The sequence below is a fragment of the Notamacropus eugenii genome, chromosome 1 (assembly GCF_028372415.1).
Source record: "Notamacropus eugenii isolate mMacEug1 chromosome 1, mMacEug1.pri_v2, whole genome shotgun sequence".
In the NCBI taxonomy this organism is placed as follows: Eukaryota; Metazoa; Chordata; class Mammalia; order Diprotodontia; family Macropodidae; genus Notamacropus; species Notamacropus eugenii.
The window spans coordinates 450,548,217-450,573,328 of NC_092872.1; the positions used below are offsets into that span (position 1 = coordinate 450,548,217).

A 25,112-nucleotide genomic window follows, 5' to 3' on the forward strand; every position below is an offset into this window, starting at 1 on the left:
CACATAGCTAATAATTGGTGAGCTCGTGAGTCAGATGGTCACTAAATGTTTGTAATGTGCCTACAACTCTCACCATGTGCCAGGCATTATATAAGTGCTGGGGGATACAAAGAAAAGCCAAAGCTATTCTCTGCTCTCACAGAGTCCAAGTCTGATATCCTTTCCAGTGCAATATACAGCCCTTTGCCCAAGGTTGTAGTCCCTAGATTGGTGTGACATATTTCTACGTTAATTGCAGAGGTATCTCTGATGAATCATTTCAGTCATGTGTGAGTCTCCAAGACCCCATTTGGGGATTTCTTGGCAAAGAGTCTGAGCAGTTTGATGTTTCCTTCTCCAACTCATTTTACAGATGAGGAAACTGAGACAAACAAGGCTAAGTGACTTACCCCGGGTCACACAGCTAGTAAGTGTCTGAGACTGGAATTGAACTTACAAAGAGGATTCTGCACCACCTACCTGCCCTAAAGATGTCTCTATAGTTATTAAATAGCAAAAACTTAAAGATTTTTTTATTGTTAAATTGATCTGTTGTTTTTTAAATATATGATTATAACTTATTTTTAGAAAGTAATAAACCACTGACTTTTTGATAATTCATTAAAGAGTACTTTTCATTGATCCCAAACAATAGTGTCCCCTAAATGGTCTTTCCTATATCTCGGGAAGCAAATATGAGTGAATCTATACCAGTTAGAGAGACTGGTGCCTCAGTCCCTCCCCAGACCTCCTTTTTTTTGTCCACTTAATAGTATTTATTTTTTCTGATTACATATAAAGATAGTTTTCAACATTCACTTTTGTAAGATTTTGAGTTTTCAAATGTTTTTCTCCCTCTCTTCCTTTCCCTCTCCCCAAGACAGCAAGCAAACTGATATAGGCTATATATGTGTAATCATATTAAACACATTTCTACATTAGTCATGTTGCGAAAGAAGAATCAGAATAAAAGGGAAAAAACATGAGAAAGAAAAACAAAACAAAAAAAAAGAAAGAAAATGGTATGCTTGCTTCAATCTGCATTCAGACTCTACAGTTCTTTCTCTGGATGTGGATAGCATTTTCCATGACAAGTCTTTTGGAATTGTCTTAGATCCTTGCATTGCTGAGAAAAGCTAAGTCAATCATAGTTAACCATCATACAGTGCTGCTGTTACTGTATACAGTGTTCTCCTGGTTCTGCTCACTTCACTCAGGATCATTTCATGTCAGCCCAGACCTCCTTTCAAGGACATATCCCCAAAGATGAGGTACCTATGCATACAGTTCACAAGTATAGGATGGCAGAAGTGTAGCTGGGCACTGTGCTAAGCACTTTACAGATTTTAATTCATTTGATTCTCACAGCAACCATGTAAGGTAGGTGCTGTTCTTACCCCCTTCATACAGTTGAGGAAACAGAGGCAGACAGAGGTTAAGTGACTTGTTCCGAGTCACATAGTAAGTGTCTGAGGTGAAATTTGAGCTCAGGTCCTCCTGTCTTCAAGACTCAGCTCTCTCTGTCCATTGAACCACCTAGTTGCCTGACAATAAACAATCAGCAGAAGTCAAGAGTGTGATATGGCAACTAAAAAATATAATGTCATTTTAATCTGTCCTAAGAGAAGCCAAGCTTTCATGTCCCACTGACCAATGCCTAGACAGGCACCCCCTCCCTGCCTCTTGCTAAGTATCATAGTCAGTTCTTTGCACCATATCTTAGGAAGGACATGAATGAGCTAGAGCTGATCCAGAAGAGGTGACCAAATTCAGGAGAGAACTAGAGCCCAGAACACACTGAAGATCTAGAGGCCCAGCTGAAAACTCAAGCTCTACCACCTGTGGGACCTTAAGCAAGTCACCCTCTCTACTTGAGTCTCAATTTCCTCATTTGTAAAGTTAGAGAGAGGACTAAATGACTTCTCAAGTCCCTTCCAGCTAAATTCAAGGATCCTGTGAACTGGGGATTTTTAGCCTAGATTAGAGGAAATGGAAATGCGTGTAGCATAGTGTAATGGTATCCAACTCAAAACAGAAACAGACCGCTGCCTTAGAAAACCTCAAATTAACATTATCTATGGCATATTGAATTTTGTTTATTTTGTTAAACATTTTCTAATGATATTTTAATCTAGGTCAGCTTTAAGGGAGTGGTCTTGAGTTTAACACCTCTGGTATAGCAGAGAACTGGCCTTGGAAACTGAAAGACCTGGGTTCAAGTCCCAACTCTGACACATACTGACAGTATGATCCTCAGAGCATTCCACTTACCTCCTCTGTATTCTAGGTGACTCTCTAAGATTATCTTTTTTTAATCACTAGGTAATCACTTAATTTAATTAATTAATTAATTAACTTTAATTTAATTTTTTAAATTCATGAACACTTATTTTCTCTCACCCAACCAATTCTGCTGTCATTTGAAAAAACAAAAACAAAACCCTTATAATAAATATTCATAGTCGAAGACTGTAAGTTGTAGAGAAAGTGCCGACCTAAACTGGAAAAAAGAGGTTACTTGCCCAGGAAGGAGTTCCCTTTAACACTGAAATTGCCCATTCAGTCGCTATTCACTAAGGGAAAGCTTAGGGCTAATATGATGACTGCCCTTTAAGCATTTGAATCATCATATGGAAGAAGGATCAGAATCACTCTTCTAGGCACAAGAGAGCAGAATTGTGGGCAGATTTTAATTTCATTAAGGAAAAACTTCCCAGCAATAAAAACTCTCCAAAAGTGACATAAGCTATCTCAGAAGGTAACAGGCTCCCCATCACTATGGATCTTCAAACAGATTGATGACCACTTGTTGGGGATATTAGAGCAGGGATGCCTGTTTAAGTGTGGGTTGAATTACATAAACTCTAAGGCTTTTTACAGTGCTAAGATTCTTGTATTCTGTGAATCACAAGTGGGACCCTGGTCTTAAATGCACTGACAGCTTTCAGGGTACCATACCAAAATCATGTCACAGGTAGAAAAATCTCCTGATTCTTCTATGGTTGACCCATTGGTGGGTGAGTCCTGACCTCTTGTTCCTATTGAAAAATATGGAGCTTGATTCATCCAGAACTTGGAGCCTATCTGCAACCTATTGCATAGGTAAGAGGAATACTAATTGCTTCAGGACAGGATGACTTTGTCCAATGGAATAAGCCCTGTAGGGGAGAAGTTTTAGACTAATAAGGGACACTTTTTCCCTAAAATGGAGATTTTGCATAGCTCTCTTTTTGATACCAGAGATGCCAAAAAATGGAAGGGAAGAAAGCTAAGAGAATACTGATAGGTAAACACCTAAAACTGCTACTGCAGACTCAACGTAACTGCAAGTGAACTCATTTCTCATCTTCCCTCTATCCCACACCACCTGCTGTATTTTCCGGTTTTGGTGATGGTGTTCCATCCTCCCAGGAAATCCATCAAGACTTCATACTCATCTTTGACTTTGTGCTCTCCCTCTCTCATCCTCAACCAATCAATTGCCAAATTCTGTTGTTTCCATCTCTGAAATATCTCCTGCATCCATTATCTATTCCACACTCCTATTGCTACCGCACTAGTTCAACTCCTCATCTCTTCTTCCTGGGCTAGCATAAGAACTTCCTAATTGAACTTCATTTCTCTACTTTATCCCCTCTATAGTCTACCCTCCACACTTCTTCCAGAGTAATTTTCCTATTATATTGTATATGTCCTTCCTCTCCTCAGAAACCTTAAGTATTTCTCCATTTTCTACCAAATAAAGTTTAAGTTCCTGATCCTGGCATTCAATGCCCATCACAATATGACTCAAAACAACTTTATCCCATGTCATTCCCCGATTGTGCTGTACATGTCAGATTAGGAGGGCAGACAGAGACATAGACTAGAGGCATGAAGTCCATTTAGGAGCAACCAAATGGATTACTCTGTATCTTTCATTATCATTCTGCTGTTTTTCCTCCCTATGCCATAATGGTTCCCACCACTCTTACTACCCCAGCTCTCCACCTGTACTATAAATCTTTCTCTTTTCAAGTCCTTCCCTTCCTTCAACCCCCTATTCAGTTACTACCTCCACATGAAACCAACCTTCCTCCCTAACTTTCCTCTTTAGCTTTCTACCATTCCATGTGAAAATAGTCTGTCCTCCAATTTCTGATGGGAACTTGTCTATACCTCTTTGCACTTATCTCACTCTCTCATGTGCCATAATTACTTTTGTATATGTTCTTCACTCAATTCAATAGTAATCTCCTTGAAGACAAGGATCCTGTTGTTCTTTTTCTTTGTGTCTCTACAGCAGCTTTCATAGAGCCTTGTTCACAATAGACACTCACTACTTGCTTGAGGAAAGGAATCGAGTTTTGTTTTTGAAATGAATGAGTTTTCTCTGATTTTTACAGATCACCTCATAACATTACCACATGTGCAGAAGTATTTGAAGTCTGTTCGCTACATTGAGGAGCTTCAGAAGTTTGTTGAAGATGACAATTACAAGTAAGTCAGACTCGAGTAGGAGATGGCCAGTGTGGATCTTTGTGTCAGGGTGGTGGCTTCCCAGGATGGGAGAGACTCCACTGCAATCCAAAATTGTCTCTCAGTTCTTACACTGGGTTAGCTTCAAGCCAAGGGGCCCCACAATGAGCAACCATATTTATGGTCGAGCAAGTCTGAAAACATGGAAAACAGATGGTCTAAACCACTCCGTTTGGTTGATTTTGTCATCAAATAATATTTTTCATGATTTGAGGTGTGAGGTGGGGGAGAGAGTTTAATATACTGATCTCATCAGGTGATATTTCTCAGGATTAAGAGAGCTACTTCAAAACATCTAATTGGGTAATACAACTTGGGATATCTCATTGGGTGACAGACACGTCTTGGTTTGTTTCGTTGAGTGAAATGACTCAAGATGTCTGCCTTGAGTATTGGGGGTTACATACTTGAGAATATCCCATTGGATTACACCTTGTGATTTCTCATGGAGTGACATGGTTTGAGATATTTCATTGACTAATATGTCTTGGATCATCCAATGTTATAAAACTACGTGTTTTTTCTATTCCTTACGTTGAACTGTCTCATTGTGTGACATGCCTCAAACCCTTTCATTGGTTGACACCGTACTAGATGTCTCATTGGCTAATAACCCTTAGTTTGTCTCATTTTGTGATATATTTTGGGTCTCCTCACTGGGTGAGATATGTTGAGATGTCTCATTGAATGAGACATTGAATCCTCCTCAAGGAGTTTCTATTGAGATTAGCGATAATAGGATTGCTAACTTGAGCTATGTGTGTTTTGATGAAGTATTAGAAGCATTAAAAGAAGTAGTGCATAATGTTGGAGGTAAATGTTTAAGTCAATAAAGAGAGTGAGTTAGGAAAGAAGAGAAAAGTAGCATAAGAGTAAGATCAGAAGAGGAATAAAAGAAAAGGGAGAGGAGTCAGATGAACAGCAAAGAGAAAAAGGTGGCTCTTCCCAATTCAGTCTTGCTTAGTTCCATGAAAGGAAAAGAAACTGAGAGTTCTTGTTGATGTCATGTGTGTCTAAGAAGTCCTGTAACCATAGAGTTTCAGAGCTGAGAATATCCTTAGAGCAAGCAAAATCTCTTGCCCACTACACAAATTCCTCTCTACAAAATTCTTAATAGCTTCTGCTTGAACACTTGAAGTGATGAGGAACTCATTACTTTGGGTGTCAGCCCATTCCACTGATGTGCAACTCTATTTATTAGACTGTTCTGAGTTATAATGAGAAGCAGCATGGTATAATGGAAAAAGTGCTAGATTTATAATCATGAATTTGCACACCTGGGCTCAGCTCTGATATTTGTTAGTTGTGTAAGTCTGGACAAGTCACTTATCCTCTCTGAGCCTCAGTTTCCTTATGTATTAAATGGAAATAATGATATTTGTAATGCCTACCTCACAGGATTGTAGGGTCAGGGCTTTACAAATGTCAAAGTACTGTACATGAGTTATTAATATGGAAATTTGCTTCTCTATGTGATTATTTTTTCTTGTGTGAGTTAAAATGCACTTTCCCTACCCTCATCCCATCCTGCCACATACACACACTCATGCACACACACACGTATATACACACACGCACAGGTGCACACACATACATGCACACACAGAAAGACTTCTTACTTTCAATATTCACAGCCCAGTGACTCTTTTGCCAATGTCTTTTAAGTCTCAAAAAACTATAGTAATGAAATATGGTATACAGTTGGATGGATAGTCCATAGAGTTGCTCAAGAGTACATTGACTGGATATTGAAAAATGGACAATGAACTGGACCTAGAATTGAATAGGAGGAAGAAAGTATACCAGACTGCATTTGAGAAATTATGCATGCTGGTTTTTTTAATAGCTCAAGCTTCTTCCTGAAAGGACCATCTTTTTAATACCAATATTCTCCTCTTGTGATGCAGTGTGACTGTGAATCATGGAATCACTGATTCCAAAGAGTTACAGTTGCAGATCACTACTCCAGAGGCAATAGAGAGATTCATGGTAGGGATGGCACATTACCAGTAAAAACTGGGTACCAGAAGACATATTATCAAAAAGAAGCCTAACTGAACTGAAGGAGGGCTGGTCATGTAACAGAAGGAGGAGGTAACAGATGATTGGATCACAACTCTAGAGCTAGCAGGGACTTTGGAAGCCATCTACTCCAATCCCTTTATTTAAAGATGAGGAAGCTAAAGCCCAGGGAGGTGGGCAATAAATGTCAAAGATGGGATGTGAACCTGGATCCCCTGATTTTTGAGCCAGTGCTCTTTTATTCATGTTGCAACAGTTTGTTTGTGCCAGGGGTGTCCATGTAACCTCAAAAAATCTAAAACAATTACTCTAGCATATAAAATGAGTCCCCTATGAACGATTATGGGAGAACAAGGACAGGAAATGCCTAATAATTTGCTAGACCAATTCCCTTCAAATCATCCTGAGATTCCACTTAGCAAAACTACAAAGGAGCGAAGTAAGGCTAAGACTGGGGGGCCCTTTTCAATCTCCATAATTCCTTTTTGCCATTGAAATCAATTTGGGGAGCAAGACTGAAAGTGTTGGGTAGAGTTGGAGTAGCTGGTGACCTTTGCCCTACTTTCCCTAGTAACCAGAAATATCTTACCCCTTTACATGAGTATTATAACCTCATTTATTAGATTAAAAAAATAAAGCTGAGGTTCCATGAAGTGATTTCCTCAAGGTCATATAGCTAATTGGTATCAGAGTTAGAATTTGAAAACACTTCTTCTGACTCTAGGACAACTATTCTTTCTTGTACAATTTCTAACATTAAAAATCCCCTAACCTACCCATCCTAACAAGATGGCTTCCAGGAAACAGTTCCTGTCAACTGCAACCTCTTTCTCATTCCATTAACATAAATACCATTCAAATAGCCCTGATTTTTACAGGGTCTGCAATATCTTTTTAAGATGTGATTATAAAATAATAAGGCTAATTTCTCAACTACACACAAAAATCAGCCTTCTCTTACTTTGCATTTTATAATACACTAGTAGTAAGGGCTCTTTTCTGTTTATTTGTGAACAGGAAGACCTATAATTTAATCTTTTATCATTGGTCTAACATCCTAATTTTAAGGGCACAGATCTTAAATAGCTTAATATCTTTAATGATACCCTAGTGCATGCTGAATAAATCATAAACTCCTGACTCTGGCATTCAAGGCCTTCTATCATGTAGCTCAGTCTATCTATCCAGCCTTATCTCATACTGTTGCCCTTCATATAGTCTGTATTTTGTCAAGCTGAACTTTATTCTGTCTTTCATTCTTGTTCTACCTTTTCTTATCTCTGTACCATTGCTCCTGCCATACACACACCCCTCCCCACACCCCCATGTCTGAGCTGAGCTCATACACATGTCCATCCACTGAATTATTTTGCTTCCTGGAAGATTCAGCACAGCTGCCTCCTCTTCAGAACGCCTTCCCTAAAATTCCAACTGCAACTCCCTCAGGTAAAATGAATCTCTAATTTATGCCAGCACTTTGCCTAGACCTCTCCTTAGGGATTATGTCACTTTTCTTTAAATGATGGTCGTTTGCATACATACTTGATCTTCTTCCTCTTCAGATTTCTTTTTCTTATTAGATTGCAAGTTTATTGAAACCAGGACTATCCTTGGGTTCCCAGTACCTAGTCCAATGCATTATGCATTTTAGATGCTTAATAAATGGTTGGCTCAAACTGAATTCAATTATAATTGCTCCTCAATCATTGTCTGGCACATTGGTAAGGACAGAGCCATAGAGACATTATTTCATTCCAAATCCTAGTTAATTTATTTTCCTGGCTTCTGAATGCAAGCTGTGAAACTTGTTGGAATGTTTTTGTGCACAAAATTCATATGGTAACAAAAAAACAAGATTTATGTGGTTAGTGTGAGGATGTATGTGACTGTGAGTATGTATATGTATGAGATCATTAAGATATAGGTATGTGATAATGTGAGAGCATATGTGTATGTATGTGTGTGTGTGTCATTATGAGGATGTGTGTGTGAAAATATAAGAGTATAGGTGGGTGTGTTATGAGAATGTAAAGGTACATGTGAGAAGGTGAAAATCTGAGTGTGAGTGTGTGTGTGTGTATGCACACTTGTGAGTATGTATGTGAGAGGGAGAGGGAATGAGGGTCTATGTGCATGTGACAGTGTGGGACCATATATGTGTGCACATGAATGAACATGTGTAGTGTGTGTGAGAGATAGTTGTGGTAACAAACTGAGGTTGCAAATTGGCTTGCAAAATAGTTTTGTGGTAGCTCCCAGTTTTTAGTTACTCTAAACTCTTGTAAGAACTTTCCTTTTCACATGAAATTTTCCATGTGTGATCTCTGCCTCAAGTTGGGTTGGTCGGAATCCAAGTGGCCTTTGGTCAGTTTGAATATAGGCTAGGATTGCTTCTTTTTCTTTAATTGTTTGTGATAGAATCATAGAAGTAAAATCAAGAGGTATTAGAGCTGTGGCTGATCTGAAAACAAAGAACATTAAACCTGAAAGGGCACTTGAAGATCAGCAAGTCCGTATTCTCAGGTTACAGAAAAGGAAACTAAGTCCTAGGAAATGGAACTGATGTCCCTGAAGTTGCACAGAGAATAAGGCAATAAGTCCATGGAACCAACCTGTAGTGGGGTCTCAGATTGGGTATCTGAGGAGGAAAGACACATAAGGGAAATGGACCCAGGCTATCCTAGGGAACTCCAGATTAGTTCTTCAGAATAGACAATTCCTACATTCTTACCTCTGAAGCAAAAATACTTTTGGATAGGAGTTTTGCCTGAGGCAACCCTGAAGGACGAGGCTCAAGTCTTTATGTGCCTGAGCTAAAAAAACAAGAAGCAAGGGAAAACACACTGGATTTGGAGTTAGGGGGCCTGAGTTCATATCCAAGCTCTACATTTATTATTGATATGACCTGGAACAAGTGAGTTAATTTCTCTGGGCCTCAGTTGCCTCATCTGTGAAATTAGAAGGGTAGGCTAGATGATCTCTAGCGTCTCTGACAACTCTAAATCTGAGATCTCACATCCAGGATAACTTCCCTTGTATTTCCTGTTCAGGTCTTTGGGGCAAGTGAGTTGTTGATGGACCAATTTGGTTCCCAGTGAAATGAAACTGAATCATATGTAGTTTGTTGGAGCTAGAAAAAGACTTGAACATCATCAGGTCCAACTTCTTAATTTTACAAATGAGGAGACTGAATTCTTAAATAAGAAAGTGACTTCCTCAAGGTCAGACAGCTAATAAATAGCGAAGACCTTGGATTCACCTCTCAGGGTCTGTTTTATCATCTATAAAATGAGGTATTAAACTAGATCTCTAAGGTGCTAAACCTCATAGTTGGTTGGAAGAGCTCTAAGAGCTCATATGGCCCAACATGGACCTGAATATAAATCCCCTTTACAACATCTCTGACAACTTCCGGCCTCTGCTTGAAAACCACTAGTGGGGTCTTTTGAGGGGCCTGTTGTACTTGTAGACATTGCTTATCATGAGGGTTTTTTTTGCCTTATGCCTAGCCAAATTCTATAACCCTGTAATTTCCTCTCATTGCTCCTATTTCTGTCTTCTGGGGCCAAGCAGAACAAATCTAATCCCTTATAATTGCCTTTCAAATACTCAAATACAGAGAGTGACTATGAACCATATACTCCTCCCCCCACCCCTGTTTTCTCTCCAAAGGTTCCTATAGGATTTTAAGCTGGAGGAGATCCTAGAGACCAAGTAGTATATTTTACAGAGTGGTAAACTGTGCTCCAGGAAGGTTAAGTGTTGTGCTCACATGGGAGGCTGTGTGTCACAATGCTGTGCTCAAAGTCAGGGAGACCTGGGTTCAGATCACAATTCTGACAGTTACCAACATGTCACTGAGGGTGAGCCATTTAACAGCTCTGAGCCTTATTTTCCTCATCTGCAAAATGGGTGTAATACCAATTATATCCATCTTATGGGGTTCTCTTATGAGGACCAAAAAAAAATAATATGTGTAAAGGGCTTTGTAAATTTTGATGCATTATATATCAATTATCACAATTATTATTATTATTATTATTACCCCTTCTATAATTTTAAGCACAGCTCATCATCTACTAGTCCATCCTTGGACTGACTCAATGGACTGTCCTTCTAGCTATACAGTGTAATACTTGGTGATGGTTGTGGTTCTTCCTTCTCAAAGAGGACCAATGACATCATGAGGGTGATGTCTTAATTTGTGCATGAAGTGGATTTGAGGGAGGCAGGGCTACGCAGTCATCAGCCTCACTCTCTCCTCCAGAGTCACCAGAGTGCAGTGGCAGAACAAAAGCCAAGGAAGATTAGAGATGGCCCAAGATACAGTAGGGGACCTTGGCTTTTTTCAATTAAGGTTTGCCCCAGGTCTCAGTCTGTCCTAGGCAATACTCATTCAGGGATTAAGGGCTAGGTAGGAATTGAGAAATCAGTCTGGGAGGGAAAGACCCTCAGGGTTTCTGGCCAGAACAGGAAACAGTTGCTATATGAGTAATATGTGAATAGCTAGGTTGATTTCTCACGAATCATTATAGATTACATTAAGGTAACTAATGTTCTGGTACTCCATGCAGTTGGTATGAAGACACTACTAGCCAAGTGTGTACCTGGCAATTATTTCCCCTTAGAGAGAATATCACATACAATGAACCCCAGACAGCCCTGGTTGATTACAGCAGTCATAACTGCCACTGAGCGAACTAGTTTAACAAAAAAAAAGGCAGTTACTATTCCTGGAAAGGGCACCCCACTGTGCAAATGTTCCCCACTTCCATTCTTGGATAAGATATTCCATTCATGTGACAATGTTAAGGTTCCATGGACAGTAGTTTTTCATTAGCTCTAATATCCTTTCAAAGAAAAGAAGGAAAATGGTCTATAAATACTTTTTACCATGAGCTAATCCTTGGACATATTGCAAACCATGAGTCACTACTATTTAAATGTTGAAGGATGTTTAAAAATCCCAAGCGTTGATTCTGAACAATAATGTTTGCCTGTATTTTCATAGGGATTTTTGTTTTGTTTAATGTGGGAAACCCACCCACCAAGGACACACTCATTTTCTTCCCCACAGCTTACTGAATCTGTGTTTTGGGGAGTTTGATTGCAAAGAAAGGGGGGAGCGGGAAATCAAAGGTCTATGTGGAAAGAACAGGGTGGGGCCTTCTGGTGAACAGAACAGAGGCAGTTTCTTGTGGCTCACCCCAAAGAAACCCCCTGGCCTCATATTTCTCCCTAAGTACTGGTGCTTCCTGCAAAGGGGCATTTATGTAGATGACAGAGCAGGCTCAATCCAGGGTCCTTTCTCCAGCTCAGGGACAGTTTTTGTGAGGGTGGTGGCGGCAGGGATCACACAATGGAATATTAGGAGATCTCTGGGGCAGTAAAAGGTAAGTGAAAGAGCAACTGACCTGAGTAAGGACACTCAGGTTCCCAGCTTACCTCTGCTGCTTTATAGAGAGGTGACTGTAATAATCAAGTCACAGCCCCTTTGGGCTGCATTTTTCTTCTCTGTCAAATGGAAATACTGCTATGTCTACCTCTCTCACCTACGGTGAGAAAGCATTGAGTATGCTCTAAAGTGCTATAGAAATGGGAGTTGCCCTGGCTCTGAGCATCCATCATGTGGAACCTGTTAAGTAAAAGCAGAATGAATGCCAATAGAATCTCACAGTGGGGAAGGGATAGAATCATGGGATTTCAGAGTTGGAATAAAAAAGGACCTCAGTGGCCATATAGTCTGACCTAAAGCTAAAAAAGAATACTCCTTGTAATACATTTAACAAGTGGAGTTAAAATTTGGGGGCTTTTTTTGAACACTACCAGTGATAGGGAGCTCACTACCTCACAAAAAAGCTCATTCCATTTTTAGATAGCTCTGACTTTTAAGTCCCTATTTGCATCTCTGTTGTGGAAGATCAGTCTCCTAGTGCCAAATAAATTAAATCTAATCTTTCCAGGTAACAACCCTTCAAACACCCAAAAAATCTACCCTCTCCCTGGCCCCTCCTTCCCTTGCACCACCACTAACATATCCTGAATTATTCATTCTACTTCCATACCATCTCTCACTCCTATTCCATGGTTTTCTCTCTGGGCATAGAACTATGAAAACCTAGGGGCAGAGCCAAGATGGAGGAGTAGAAGGATGGACCTGCTGTAGCTCTACCCCCATTCCCCATAAAATATCTGTTAAAAATGACTCTAAATAAATTCTAGAGCAGCAGAAGTCACAAAATGACAGAGTGAAAGAGATTTCCAGCCCAAGGCAGCCTGGAAGGCCAACAAGAAAGGTCTATTACATCGGGCTCAGAGTGGAGCACATCCCAGCCCTGGCAATGGGGCACTGCACGGACAGGACTGGAGCAGGCTTCAGGGCAAGGAATCACAGGTAACAACTGTGGTTCCCAAATTTCTCAACCCACAAATGCCAAAGACAACTTCAAAGGTCAGTAAGAAAGCTCTTTCACTTGGGTGAGAAAGGACCAGAGTCCAGCCTCAGTCCTGGCCCCAGGGTGGTGGAAGTCACTGAAGCAGTATCCCCTTTTGGAGCCCTCTGCCTAAAGACCCTGGGGGAATCAAGCAGCTGGGTCTCAGCCCTGAGTGGCACTCTTGGGGTGAGGAGGAACTCTGGCATGGTGGAGCTGTTGGTAGTGGTGGAGAGTGAATCCTACTTGCAGATCCTGGACAGAACAGAGTGCTTGTAGTTGCTCACAGACAAGAGCACAGGCCAGAAGAAGAATAAACTTTTCTCCCTTGATGGTGCCCCCTTGGAGGAACTGAGAACTTACAGGTCCCTAGTGTATACCCTCCACTTGAAAATGGACTTGAAAAGTCAGGTACCTGGAAAATGCCCCAAAAAGGGAAAAAATAAGACTATAGAAGGTTACTTTCTTGGTGAAAAGGCATTTTCTTCCATCCTTTCAAATGAGGAAGAACAATATATACCATCAGACAAAGACATCAAAGTCAAGACTTCTGCATCCAAAACCTCCAAAAAAATATGCAGTGGTCTCAGGCCATGGAAGAGCTCAAAAAGGATTTTGAAAATCAAGTAAGAGATGTGGAGGGAAAATTGGGAAGAGAAACCAGAACGATACAAGAAAATCATGAAAAGCAAGTCAACAGCTTGCTAAAGGAGACCCAAAAACATGCTGATGAAAATAACACCTTGAAAAATAGGCTAATCCAAATGGCAAAAGAGGTCCAAAAAGCCAGTGAGGAGAAAAATGCTTTAAAAATCATAATGGGCCAAATGGAAAAGGAAGTTTAAAAGCTCACTGAAGAAAATAGTTCTTTAAAAATTAGAATGGAGCGGATGGAAGCTAATGACTTTATGAGAAACCAAGAAATTATAAAACAAAACCAAAAGAATGAAAAATTAGAAGACAATGTGAAATATATCACTGGAAAAACCACTGACCTGGAAAATAGATCTAGGAGAGATAATTTTAAAATTGTTGATCTACCTGAAAACCATGATGAAACAAAGAGCCTAGTCATCATCTTTCAAGAAATTATCAAGGAAAACTGCCCTGATATTCTAGAACCAGAGGGTAAAATAGTAATGGAAAGAATTCACCAATTACCTCCTGAAACAGATTTGTAGTCAAATTCCACAGTTTCTAGGTCAAGGAGAAAATATTACCAGCAACCAGAAAGAAGCAATTCAAGTATTGTGGAAATACAATCAGGATAACACAGGATTTAGCAGCTTCTATATTAAGGGATCAAAGGGTGTGGAATATGATATTCCAGAGGTCAAAGGAGATAGGATTAAAACCTAGAATCACCTACCCAGCAAAACTGAGTATAATTCTTCAGGGGGAAAAATGGAATTTCAATGAAATAGAGGACTTCCAAGCATTCTTGTTGAAAAGACCAGAGCTGAATAGAAAATTTGACTTTCAAATACAGGAATCAAGAGAAACATGAAAAGGTAAACAGAAAAGAGAAGCCTTAAGGAACTCATTAAAGTTGAACTGTTTATATTCCTACATGGAAAGATGTTATTTGTAACTCGAGACCTTTTTCAGTATTAAGTTAGTTAGAGGGTATATATATATATATATATATACATATACATATACATATATACACACACACACACACACACACACACACACACATATATATATACATATATTTATGTAGGTGGATATGGGAATGCATGTATGTGTACATTAATATATGTGTAGATATGTATATGTACATGGGTGTATGTGTGTGTGTGGCACACACATAGGCAGAGGGCACAGAGTGAGCTGAATATGAAGGGGGAAATACCTAAAAAAGTAACATTTGCTTTTGAATGAAATGTACTGTGAGTAACAGAAAGAGAGAGGTAGAATGTAGCAAATCACCTCACATAAAAGAAGGAAGAAAGAGTTTTTACAGTGGAGGGGAAAAGCAAGGAGATGAAAGGAAATAATTGAGCCTTACTCTCATGGGATTTGGCTTAAAGAAGGAATAACACACACTCAATTGGATATGGAAATCTATTTTACCCCGTAGCAAGGCAAGGGGGAAGGGGATAGGAGAGGGAAAATAATAGAAGGGACAGCAAATGGGGGAAAGGAATAATCAGAAGCAAACACTGTTGTGGGAGGACAGGTCAAGGGAGAGAATGAAATAAATGAAGGGCAGGATGGGACAGAGGGAAATGTGGTTAGTTTTTTACAACATAGCTATTATGGAAGTGCTTTGCCTTGTTACACATGTATGACCTACATTGAATTGCTTACTTTCTCAATGTGGATGGATGGGTAGGGAGGGAGAGAATATGGAACTCAAAGCTCTAAGAATGAATGTTAAAAATTGTTTTAGCATGCAACTGGAAATTAAGCTTTACAGGCAATGGAGTATAGGAAAATAGAGGGAAAGGGGGGATGGATGAAGGGTGGGTAATAGAAGGGAGGACAGACTGGAAGAAGGGGTGGATGGGGTGCATGCTGTCCTGGGGTGGGGGGTGGGGAGAGATAGGGAGAAAATTTTGAATTCAAATTCTTGTGGAAGTGAATGTTAAGAACTGAAAATCAATAGATTATATATTTAAAAAAAGAACCAGGAAAACCTGTTTCTGAGACATCACTAGCTGTATGATCCTGAACAAGTCACTTAGCCTCAGGACTCTAAGCAACTCTCTGAGACTCTGTATGGCAGAGAAAGTGTGATCTCCATTGGTAAAGGGAGTTTACTCAGGTCCCAGTAGGTCCTTTATTCTTCTAGGAGAATGTAAGTTCTTTGAAGGCAGAGACTCTACACACATGCGCACACACACACACACACACACACACACACACACACACACACACACTTTAAGTCCCCAGCACCAAGTTGAAGGTCTTGCCTAGAATAGGCACTTAATAATTTTTTTTATTGAAAAATTAAATTGAATTGTCAAGGTCATAGAAGATGCTAGGGGGGAGGCTAGATGGGCACAAGGGATGCTAGAGGGCACAAGGAAAAGGGTTAACCTTGGTTAGGAAGAGGACCACCTCTTAATCAGAGACTGGAATATTGAGGGAAATGGAGGGAAGATGAAAAAAAGGAATTTCTAGTGCATTTGGGAAGAGAAAGGACACATGAAAAATGGCCTCTGTTTTTTTTTTTTAGTAAAGCAGGGTGTCTGCTGAGAGAGGGAAGGAAGAATTAGTGTAGGAGGTTTTAGGAGAGACACAAAGGTTTGGAATGGCTTTCATGAATACTGCTAGGTAGGTCAGTGAATAGAGTACTGGGCCTGGAGACAGAAAAACCTGAGTTTAAATCTGTCCTCAGACACTTACTATCTGTATGACCCTGGGCAAGTCACTTAACCTCTGTTTGCCTCAGTTTCTTCATCTGTAAAATAGGGATAATAGTAGCACCTATATCCCAGGGTTGTTGTGAGGATCAAATGAGATAATAAAAATGTTTTGCGAATGTTGAAGCTGGTAATGATCAGATCAAGGATATGACCATTCCTGTATATGGATTTAAGATAGAGGTAATAGAAGTTGAGTTTGATGAACTGGAAGGCAAGATGTTCAAGGGGACAATCAATGTGTAAATTTGCATCCTGGAGTATGAGGACAGACTGTGGGGTGGAGAGGAAGATTGCCAACCCAATGCTGCCCTCATTGAGAATGATGGAGGGAAAGATCTGGAGCTAGTACTAATTAGGATTAGAATTTGGATCAGTTGTTAAAGGTGGATGGAGTGAACCTGAAGTGGGGAGAGCTTCCTGAGCGATGGTGGTAAAAGAACAGCATGGATTTGGAAATGAGGGACAAGGAGTATGTATAAAGGGGTATGAGAGAAGGAAAATGTGTAAGTCAAGAGTGTGACCATGGACATTGTCTTCAGAGCATGTAGCTAGTGGTACTACCCTGCTCTCCTTTCTCTCCCACAGTCACTATCTTCAGGGCTGGAGATATGGTCACTGACTGGGTGCAATTCATAATCTGACTGAGGAGACAAGACGTATTTACAGAAAACAGTTAAAAAAAAACAGTGCAAGGTAGAATAAAGATAAGGGTCAATATGAGTGATACAGGTCGTCCCATTGGCCAGAAACTGGATCAACTGTGTAGAAGGAAGCTGTGCTCACCATTGTACCATCAACACAGTGGTGTCATTTTGAGAATAAAGGACAGCTACTTTAGTAGTAAGAGTTTCTGTTTGAGGATGTAGTGGGGAAAAGAATTGAGTCCAAGCTCCAGCTTTACAACACTTAACTAATGGGAAGGTGAAGGAAAAGGAATATTTATTAAGCACCTACTATGTGTCAGACCCTGTGCTAAGCACTTTATAAATATTAACTCATTTGATCCTCACAATAGCTCTGGGAGGTAGGTCTTATTATTATCTCCATTTTAGAGTTAGGGAAACTGAGGCAATCAGAGGTTGTGACCTACTCAGGATCCCACAGCTAGTAGTGTTTAAAACTGAACTTGAACTCAGGTCCTCTTGACTCCAGGCTCAGCACTGTCCTCATTGCATCATCTCAATGCCTCTAAGTGGCAACTTAGTCATGTGGTTTTCAGCAAGTCACTTGATCTCTCTGAGCTTCATCGGCAAACTGGGCATTAATGTATAATAACATATTACCTAAATTAGGGTTGTTTTGAGGAAGGTTCTTGGAAAACTGTAGCCTGCTATCCAATATTATTCCAACTCTACCTTTGCCTTACAAGTCCAAATCCAGTTCTTTATCAATGCCATGACCTCCAGGCCCTCAACCCCTCTGCTGCCTCAAAGGCCATCACCCCTGCAGTGGCTATGCTCTCCCCCCATCCCATTTTGTCCATTTGGGCAACTAGTTCAACTCTGTACTTCTCTTGAATATAGAGTTCTCTCCCTTCTCGAGTTACTTGTGCCCATAACATATGGCCAATCTTGCTCTGCCAAGTCTCACCCGTGGATTCCTCCCACCATCTGCTCCTTTTACTCCTACACACATGAAACTGAATAAAGCAGGAGAAAATCATGCAACTATACTGACTGAGTCCACTACAGTGTCTTCTAACACTGCCACCATGCTGGTGTAGACCTTCATCTCCTCATACCTGGACTGCAGCAGCCTGCTAATTGGTTTCCCCACCACAAATCTCTCCCCACTGTGGTCCACCCACACCATGTAACTGTCAAAATGATTTTCCTAATGTACAAATCTGACTATATCATGTAGACTCTCTCTCTCTCTCTCTCTCTGTTTCTCTCAACAAATTCCAGAGGCTCTCTGTCACCTTTAGGATCAAATATAAAATGCTCTGTTTGGCGTACAAAATCCTTTATGACCTGCCCTCCTTCCCTTTCCAGTTTTCTTATACCTTCATTACTTTCCATGTACTCTGCAATCTAGTGCCACTGGTCTCCTTTCCGCTCCTCAAACAATATTCTACCTTCCACCTCCAGGCATTTTCACTAGCTGTCCCCCATGCCTAGACTTCCTTCAAGTACTAGCCGAAATCTCATTTTCTACAAGCAGCCTTTCCCAATCTCTCTTTTTTTTAACATTTATTTTACTCTGAACTTGAGATAAAATAAGCATTTCCATAACATAGTAGAATAGGAGAAAAAGATGATTGCACATGAAACTGCAAATCTATTATGTACAACTTGCTATTCCTTTGAAATATATGATAAAATTATCATGTAGCTTTCTTTTTTCTTTTTCTTTTTCTCTTTAATGTTCTACAATCACTACCATAAAACTTAGATTTTTTTCCTCCCTACCTACCCTCCACCACCCCCCTCCCTCCCCAAGACAGCATGAAATTCTATATAGGATCTACACATACTTACCTATTGAATACGTTTTCACTACAGTCATGCTGTGTAGATGAACTAAAATAAATGGAAGAAATCATATAACAAATCAAAACATAACACACACACCCACATGCAAAAATGATCTGCTACATTCTGTGAATGAATTCCATAGTTCTTTCTCTGAGTGTGGAAGGCATTTTGCCTTAGAAGACCATTGGGAATTTTTTTTAAGTTCTTGCATTGTTACGAAGTTCCAAGTCTACCAGAAAAAACTCTCGCACACTGTGGTCGTTGCTGTGCACAAAGTTCTCCTGGTTCTGCTCCTCTCAGTCTGCATCAGATCATATAAGTCCTTCCAGGCCTCTTTGAAGTCTTCCTGTCCATCATTTCTTATAGCACAATAATATTCCATTACATTCATAAACCATAATTTCTTCAGCCATTCCCCAATTGATGGGCATCCCCTTGATTTCCAGTTTTTGGCAGCTACAAAGAGTGCTGCTATAAATATTTTTGTACATGTGGGACCCTTTCCCATTTTTATGATCTCTTGGGGATACAGTCCTAGAAGCAATATTGCTGGGTACATTTTTGTAGCCCTTTGGGCATAGTTCCACACCACTCTCCAGAATGGTTGGATGAGCTCATAGCTCCACCAACAATGAATTAGTATTCCAACTCTCCCACATCCTTTCCAACATTTATCATTTTCCTGTTCTGTCATGTTTGCCAATCAAATAGGTGTGATGTGGTACCTCAGAGCTGTTTTGATTGGCATCTCTCTAATCAAAAGTGATTTAGAGCATTTTTTCATATTATTATGGATACTTTTAATTTCTTCCTCTGAAAATTGCCTATTCATATCCTTTGACCATTTATCAATTGGGGAATTACTTGTATTGTTGTACATTTGACTCACTTCTCTATATATTCTAGAAATGAGGTCTTTATCCCCAAGATAAGCTTTAAAAATTATTTCCCAATTTACTACATCCCTCCAAATTTTGGTCACATTGGGTTTGGTTGTGGAAAAACGTTTCAGTTTGATGTAATCAAAATTATCCATCTTGCATTTCATAATGCTTTCTATCTCTTCTTTCGTCAAAAATTCTTCCTTCTCCATAAATCTGATAAATACACTATTCCTTGTTCCTCCAGTTTGTCCATGGTATCAATCTTTATACCTAGATCATGTACCTATTTGGATTTTATTCTAGTGTATGGTGTCAGGCATGGGTCTATGCCCACTTTCCACCACACTATTATCCAGTTTTCCCAGCAATTTTTGTCAAACAGTGAGTTCTTATCCCAGAAGCTGGGGTCCTTGGGTTTATCAAACAGGAGGTTGCTATATTCCTTGCGTACTGTGTCTTGAGTGCCCACTCCATTCCACTTGTCTACCCTTCTGTTTCTTAGCCAATACCAAGTGGTTTTGATAGTTGCTGCTTTATAATACAATTTGAGATCTGGTAGCCCTAGGCCACCTTCCCTAGCATTTCTTTTCATTAGTCCCTTTGATATTCTGGACCTTTTGTTCTTCCAGATGAATTTTGATATTATTTTATCCAGCTTTAGGAAATAATTATCTGATATTTTAATTGGTATGGCACTAAATAAGTAAATTAATTTAGGTAGAATTGTCATTTTCATTATATTAGCTTGGCCTACTCATGAGCAAATGATGTTTTTCTACTTACTTAGATCTGACTTTATTTGTGCAAAAAGTGTCTTGTAATTGTGTTCATATAGTCCCTGGGTTTGTTTTGGCAGGTAAATTCCCAGGTATTTTATAGTGTCTACCCTAGCTTTAAATGGAATTTCTCTTTCTATTGCTTGCTGTTGGACTTTGTTGCTAATATATAGGAATGCAGAAGATTTGTGTGGGTTTATTTTGTCACCTTCAACTTTGCCAAAGTTGTTTATTATTTCAAGTAGTTTTTTACTTGAATCTCTGGGATTCTCTAAGTACATCATCAGAGTGAGAACTAGTTTCTTCTTTGCCTATTCTTATTCCTTCAATTTCTTTATCTTGTCTAATTGTTATAGCTAACACTTCTAGTACCATATTGAATAATAGTGGTGATAATGGACATCCTTGGTTCACCCATGATCTTATTGGAAATGCATCTAGCTTATCTCCATTGCATGTAATGCTTGCTGAAGGTTTTAGGTAGATACTGCCTATTATTTTATGGAAAGTTCCCTTTATTTCTATGTTCTCCAGTGTTTTTAATAGGAATGGGTGTTGTATTTTGTCAAAAATTTTTTCTGCATCTATTGAGATAATCATGTGGTTTCTGTTAGTTTTGTTGCTGATATGATCAGTAATGCTAATAGGTTTCCTAATATTGAATCAGCCCTGCATTCCTGGTATAAATCCTACCTGATCATAATGTATTATTCTCATAATAAGATGCTGTATTCGTTTTGTTAAAATCTTATTTAAAATTTTTGCATCTATAGTCATTAGAGAAATTGGTCTATAATTTTCTTTCTCTGATTTTTTTATTCCTGGTTTTGTTATCAAAACCATATTTATACCATAAAAAGAATTTGGGAGTACTCCTTCTTCCCCAATTTTCAAAAATAGTCTATATAGTATTGGAATTAACTTCTTCAAATGTTTGATAGAATTCACTTGTAAATCCATCTGGCCCTGGAGATTTTTTCCTAGGGAGTTCATTGATGGCTTGTTCAATTTCTTTTTCTGAGATGGAGTTGTTTAAATATTCAACTTCTTCTTCTGTTAATCTGGGCAATTTGTATTTTTTAAAATACTCATCCATCTCATTTAGATTATCAAATTTGTGGGCATAAAGTTGGGCAAGGTAATTTCTAATTATTGTTTAAATTTCCTCCTCATTGGAGGTAAGTTCACCCCTTTCATTTTTGATATTAGTAATTTGATTTTCTTTTTTTTAAATCAAATTGACCAAATATTTATCAATTTTATTAGTTTTTTCATAAAACCAACTATTGGTTTTATTTATTAATTCAATAGTTTTCTTAATTGCAATTTTATTAATCTCTCCTTTGGTTTTCAGTATTTTCTAATTTGGTATTTACTTGGGGATTTTCAATTTGTTCTTTTTCTAGCTTTTTCAGCTACATGCCCAAGTCATTGATCTCCTCTTTCTTTATTTTATTTATATAGTCATTCAAAGATATAAAACTTCCCCTAAGAACTGCTTTTGCAGTTTCCCATAAGATTTGGTAGGTTGTCTCATTTTGTCATTCTCTTGAATGAAGTTATTGATTGTTTCAATGATTTCTTCTTTAACCCACTCCTTTAGAGTTAGATTATTTAGTTTCCAATTCATTTTTGCTTTATCTTTCCATGGTCTTTTATTACATATAGTTTTTATTGCATTATGATCTGAGAAGGATGCATTGATTATCTCTGCCTTTCTGCACTGGACTGTGAGGTTTTTATGCCCTAGTACATGGTCAATTTTTGTATACGTGCCATGTACCGCTGAGAAAAAGGTATATTCCTTTCTATTCCCATTCAATTTTTCCCCAGAGATCTATCATATCTACCTCATTCAGAGTTTTATTTACCTCCTTAACCTCTTTCTTGTTTATTTTGAGGTTAGATTTATCAAGTTCAGAGAGGGGGAGGTTGAGGTCCCCCACTAGTATAGTTTTGCTGTCAATTTCTTCCTTCAACTCCCCTAACCTCTCCTCTAAGAATCTGGATGCTATCCCACTTGGAGCATACATGTTTAGTAATGATATTGCTTCATTGTCTGTGGTGCCTGTTAGTGGGATATAGTTTCCATCCTTATCTCTTTTGATTAGATCTATTTCTGCTTTTCCTTTGTCTGAGATTAAGATTGCTACTCCTGCTTTTCTTACATCAGCTGAAGCACAATATATTCTGCTCCAACCTTTGACCTTTATCCTGTGTGTATCTCCCTGATTCAGATGTGTTTCTTGTAAACAACATATTTTTGGATTATGGCTTTTAATCCTTTCTGTTATCCATCTCCATTTTATCGTAGAGTTCATTCCATTCACATTCACAGTTATTATTACAGTCTGTACATTTCCCTCCATCCTCTTTCCCACCATTTGTCCTTTTAGCTCTCCCATCTCCCTTCCCCTCCTCAATAGTTTTCACTTTTCACCACCACCTCCTGCAGCCTTCCCTTCCTTCTTTTAGCCCCCCTCCCTTTTACTCCCCTTTACTCTTACTGCTTCTTCCCTCCCTTTTAGATTCTCTCACCTTTCTTCCCCCTTTCCCTCCTACTGCCTATAGAGCGAGTTAGGATTATATGCTTAAGTTTATTGTTCCCTCCTTGAACCAAGTCAGATGAGACACCTCTCAAACAAGGCTCACCTCCCTCCCCTCTTTCCCTGTACTATAATTTTGTACTTCTTCCTGTGATGTAATTTAACATTTTCTGCTTCCTCCTTTTCACACCTCCTGTTACAATCCCTTCACATTCTTAATTCATATTTTTAACATGACATCATTTACTTTATACCCATTCCCTCCATGTATATCCCTTTTATATTTCATAATTGATGCACAATTCTCAAGATTAACAGGTATAGGGAAGTAAACAGCTTGCTCAAATTGAGTAATAAGATTTTCCCCCCCTGTTTACCTTTTTATGCCTCTCTTGAGACCTGCATTTGAAGATCAAATTTTCTATTATGTTCTGGCGTTTTTGTCGGGAAGGTCTGGAAATTCCTTACTTCATTGAATGACCATCTCCTTGCCTGAAATGTTATGCTGAACTTTGCTGGGTAGTTGATCCTTGGTTGTAGTCCCAACTCCTTTGCCTTATGTAATATTGGATTCCAAATCCTTCAATCTTTTAATGTAGAAGCTGCAAAGTCCTGTGTGATCCTGACTGTAGCTCCTCAATATTTGAATGGTTTCTTTCTGGCTGCCTGTAGTATTTTCTCCTTCACTTGATAGTTCTGGAATTTGGCAGTGATATTTCTTGGGGTTTTGAGTTTGGGATCTCTTTCAGGAGGTGAACGGTGGATTCTTTTAATGACTATTTTGCCCTCTGGATCTAGCACTTCTGGGCAGTTTTCCTTGATGATTTCCTGCAAGATGTTGTCCAGATTCTTTTTTTCACCGTGGCTTTCTGGCAGGTGAATAATTCTTAAGTTTTTTCTCCTGGATCTATTTTCCAGGTCAGCTATTTTTTCAATAAGATAGTTTACATTTTCTTCTGTCTTTTCATTCTTTAGATTTTGTTTGACTGATTCTTGCTGTCTCATAGAGTCAATAGTTTCTACTTGACCAATTCTAATCTCTATCAAATTGTTGTCTTCAGTTAACTTTTTCATCTCCTTTTCCATCTGTCCAATTGTTCCGTTTAAGGAGATATTTTCTACAGTTAATTTTTGTACTTTCTTTTCCATTTGTTCAATTTTCCTTTTCAAAGAGATGTTCTCATCGATGAATTCTTTTTTTATACTTTTAAAATCATTGGCCAGTTTTTCTTCTATTTCCTTCTTCAACTGTTCCAGGAGAGCTGTTTGTGCATGCGAGCAGTTCATAGTCCCTTCTGAATTTTCAGATGGAAGTATAGTCTCACTACTGACCTCTTTGGTATTTGTGTTTTGGTCCTTGTCCCCATAGAAGGATTCTATGATTTTTTCACCCTTCTTTTGCTTTTTCTTGTTCATGGTGTTGATTGTGTGTTGAGGCTTCTGGTTGTTTCAGTTAGAAGCTGCAGAACTTGGTGTTGAGCAGACTTGTGTGAAAAAACTAAGAGCAGGTTTTTGTTTTGTGTTTCCCCAATCAGCCCTGGGGTTAGCTTGTTAAGTGTGGGGGAGGGGTGGTCTGGTCACAGGAGATCTCCTCAGCTGAACTGAGGGAAAGGCAACCTCAGGGGATGGTGATCCCAGCTGCCCTATTGTCTTCCCATTTCCCCTGGATTGCTGAGGCACGCCTAGATCCTAGTGTGAGTTTCCATCCTTCCTGGGTTTCCTCTCCTGGCTCTGAGGCTTGCCTGGGTCCTAGTGTGAGTTTCCTCCACCCTGGGGCCCCTTTCCTTCCAATTTGCCTCCGCCACAGTAGTAGGAATCCCCCTTAACTATTTTCCTAGTCTCAGGTGTTATGAGACTATTTGCCCCCTCTGCTATTCCCACTGATCCAGGATTTTTCTGGGGAAATATTTTATGGTTATTTCAAGATCATCAAGGAGAGAGGAGACAGCATTTACTGATCACTCTGCCATCCTGGCTCCCGAAAGTTCAAGTAGGTGATTTACAGATGTTTAATTCTTGGGCTGAAAGTCTCAGGAGCTGCTGAGCTGATATTAGGTGCTCAGCGGCTGTCACTCACTCAGCTCTGCTGGTCTCTCACCCTG

The 25,112-nt window shown here is 39.3% G+C and overlaps 1 protein-coding gene across 6 annotated transcripts in view; it reads left to right on the forward strand.

Annotated features, from left to right (window-relative positions):
- Window positions 1-25,112, forward strand: part of RALGPS1 (Ral GEF with PH domain and SH3 binding motif 1) — a 658,499-nt gene that overhangs the window by 496,439 nt on the left and 136,948 nt on the right. For all 6 annotated transcript variants that reach the window (XM_072631953.1, XM_072631952.1, XM_072631955.1 and 3 more), the window contains one exon: window positions 4,365-4,458. In XM_072631953.1, the coding sequence (XP_072488054.1) occupies window positions 4,365-4,458 (94 nt within the window). The remainder of the gene's footprint in view (window positions 1-4,364; window positions 4,459-25,112) is intronic.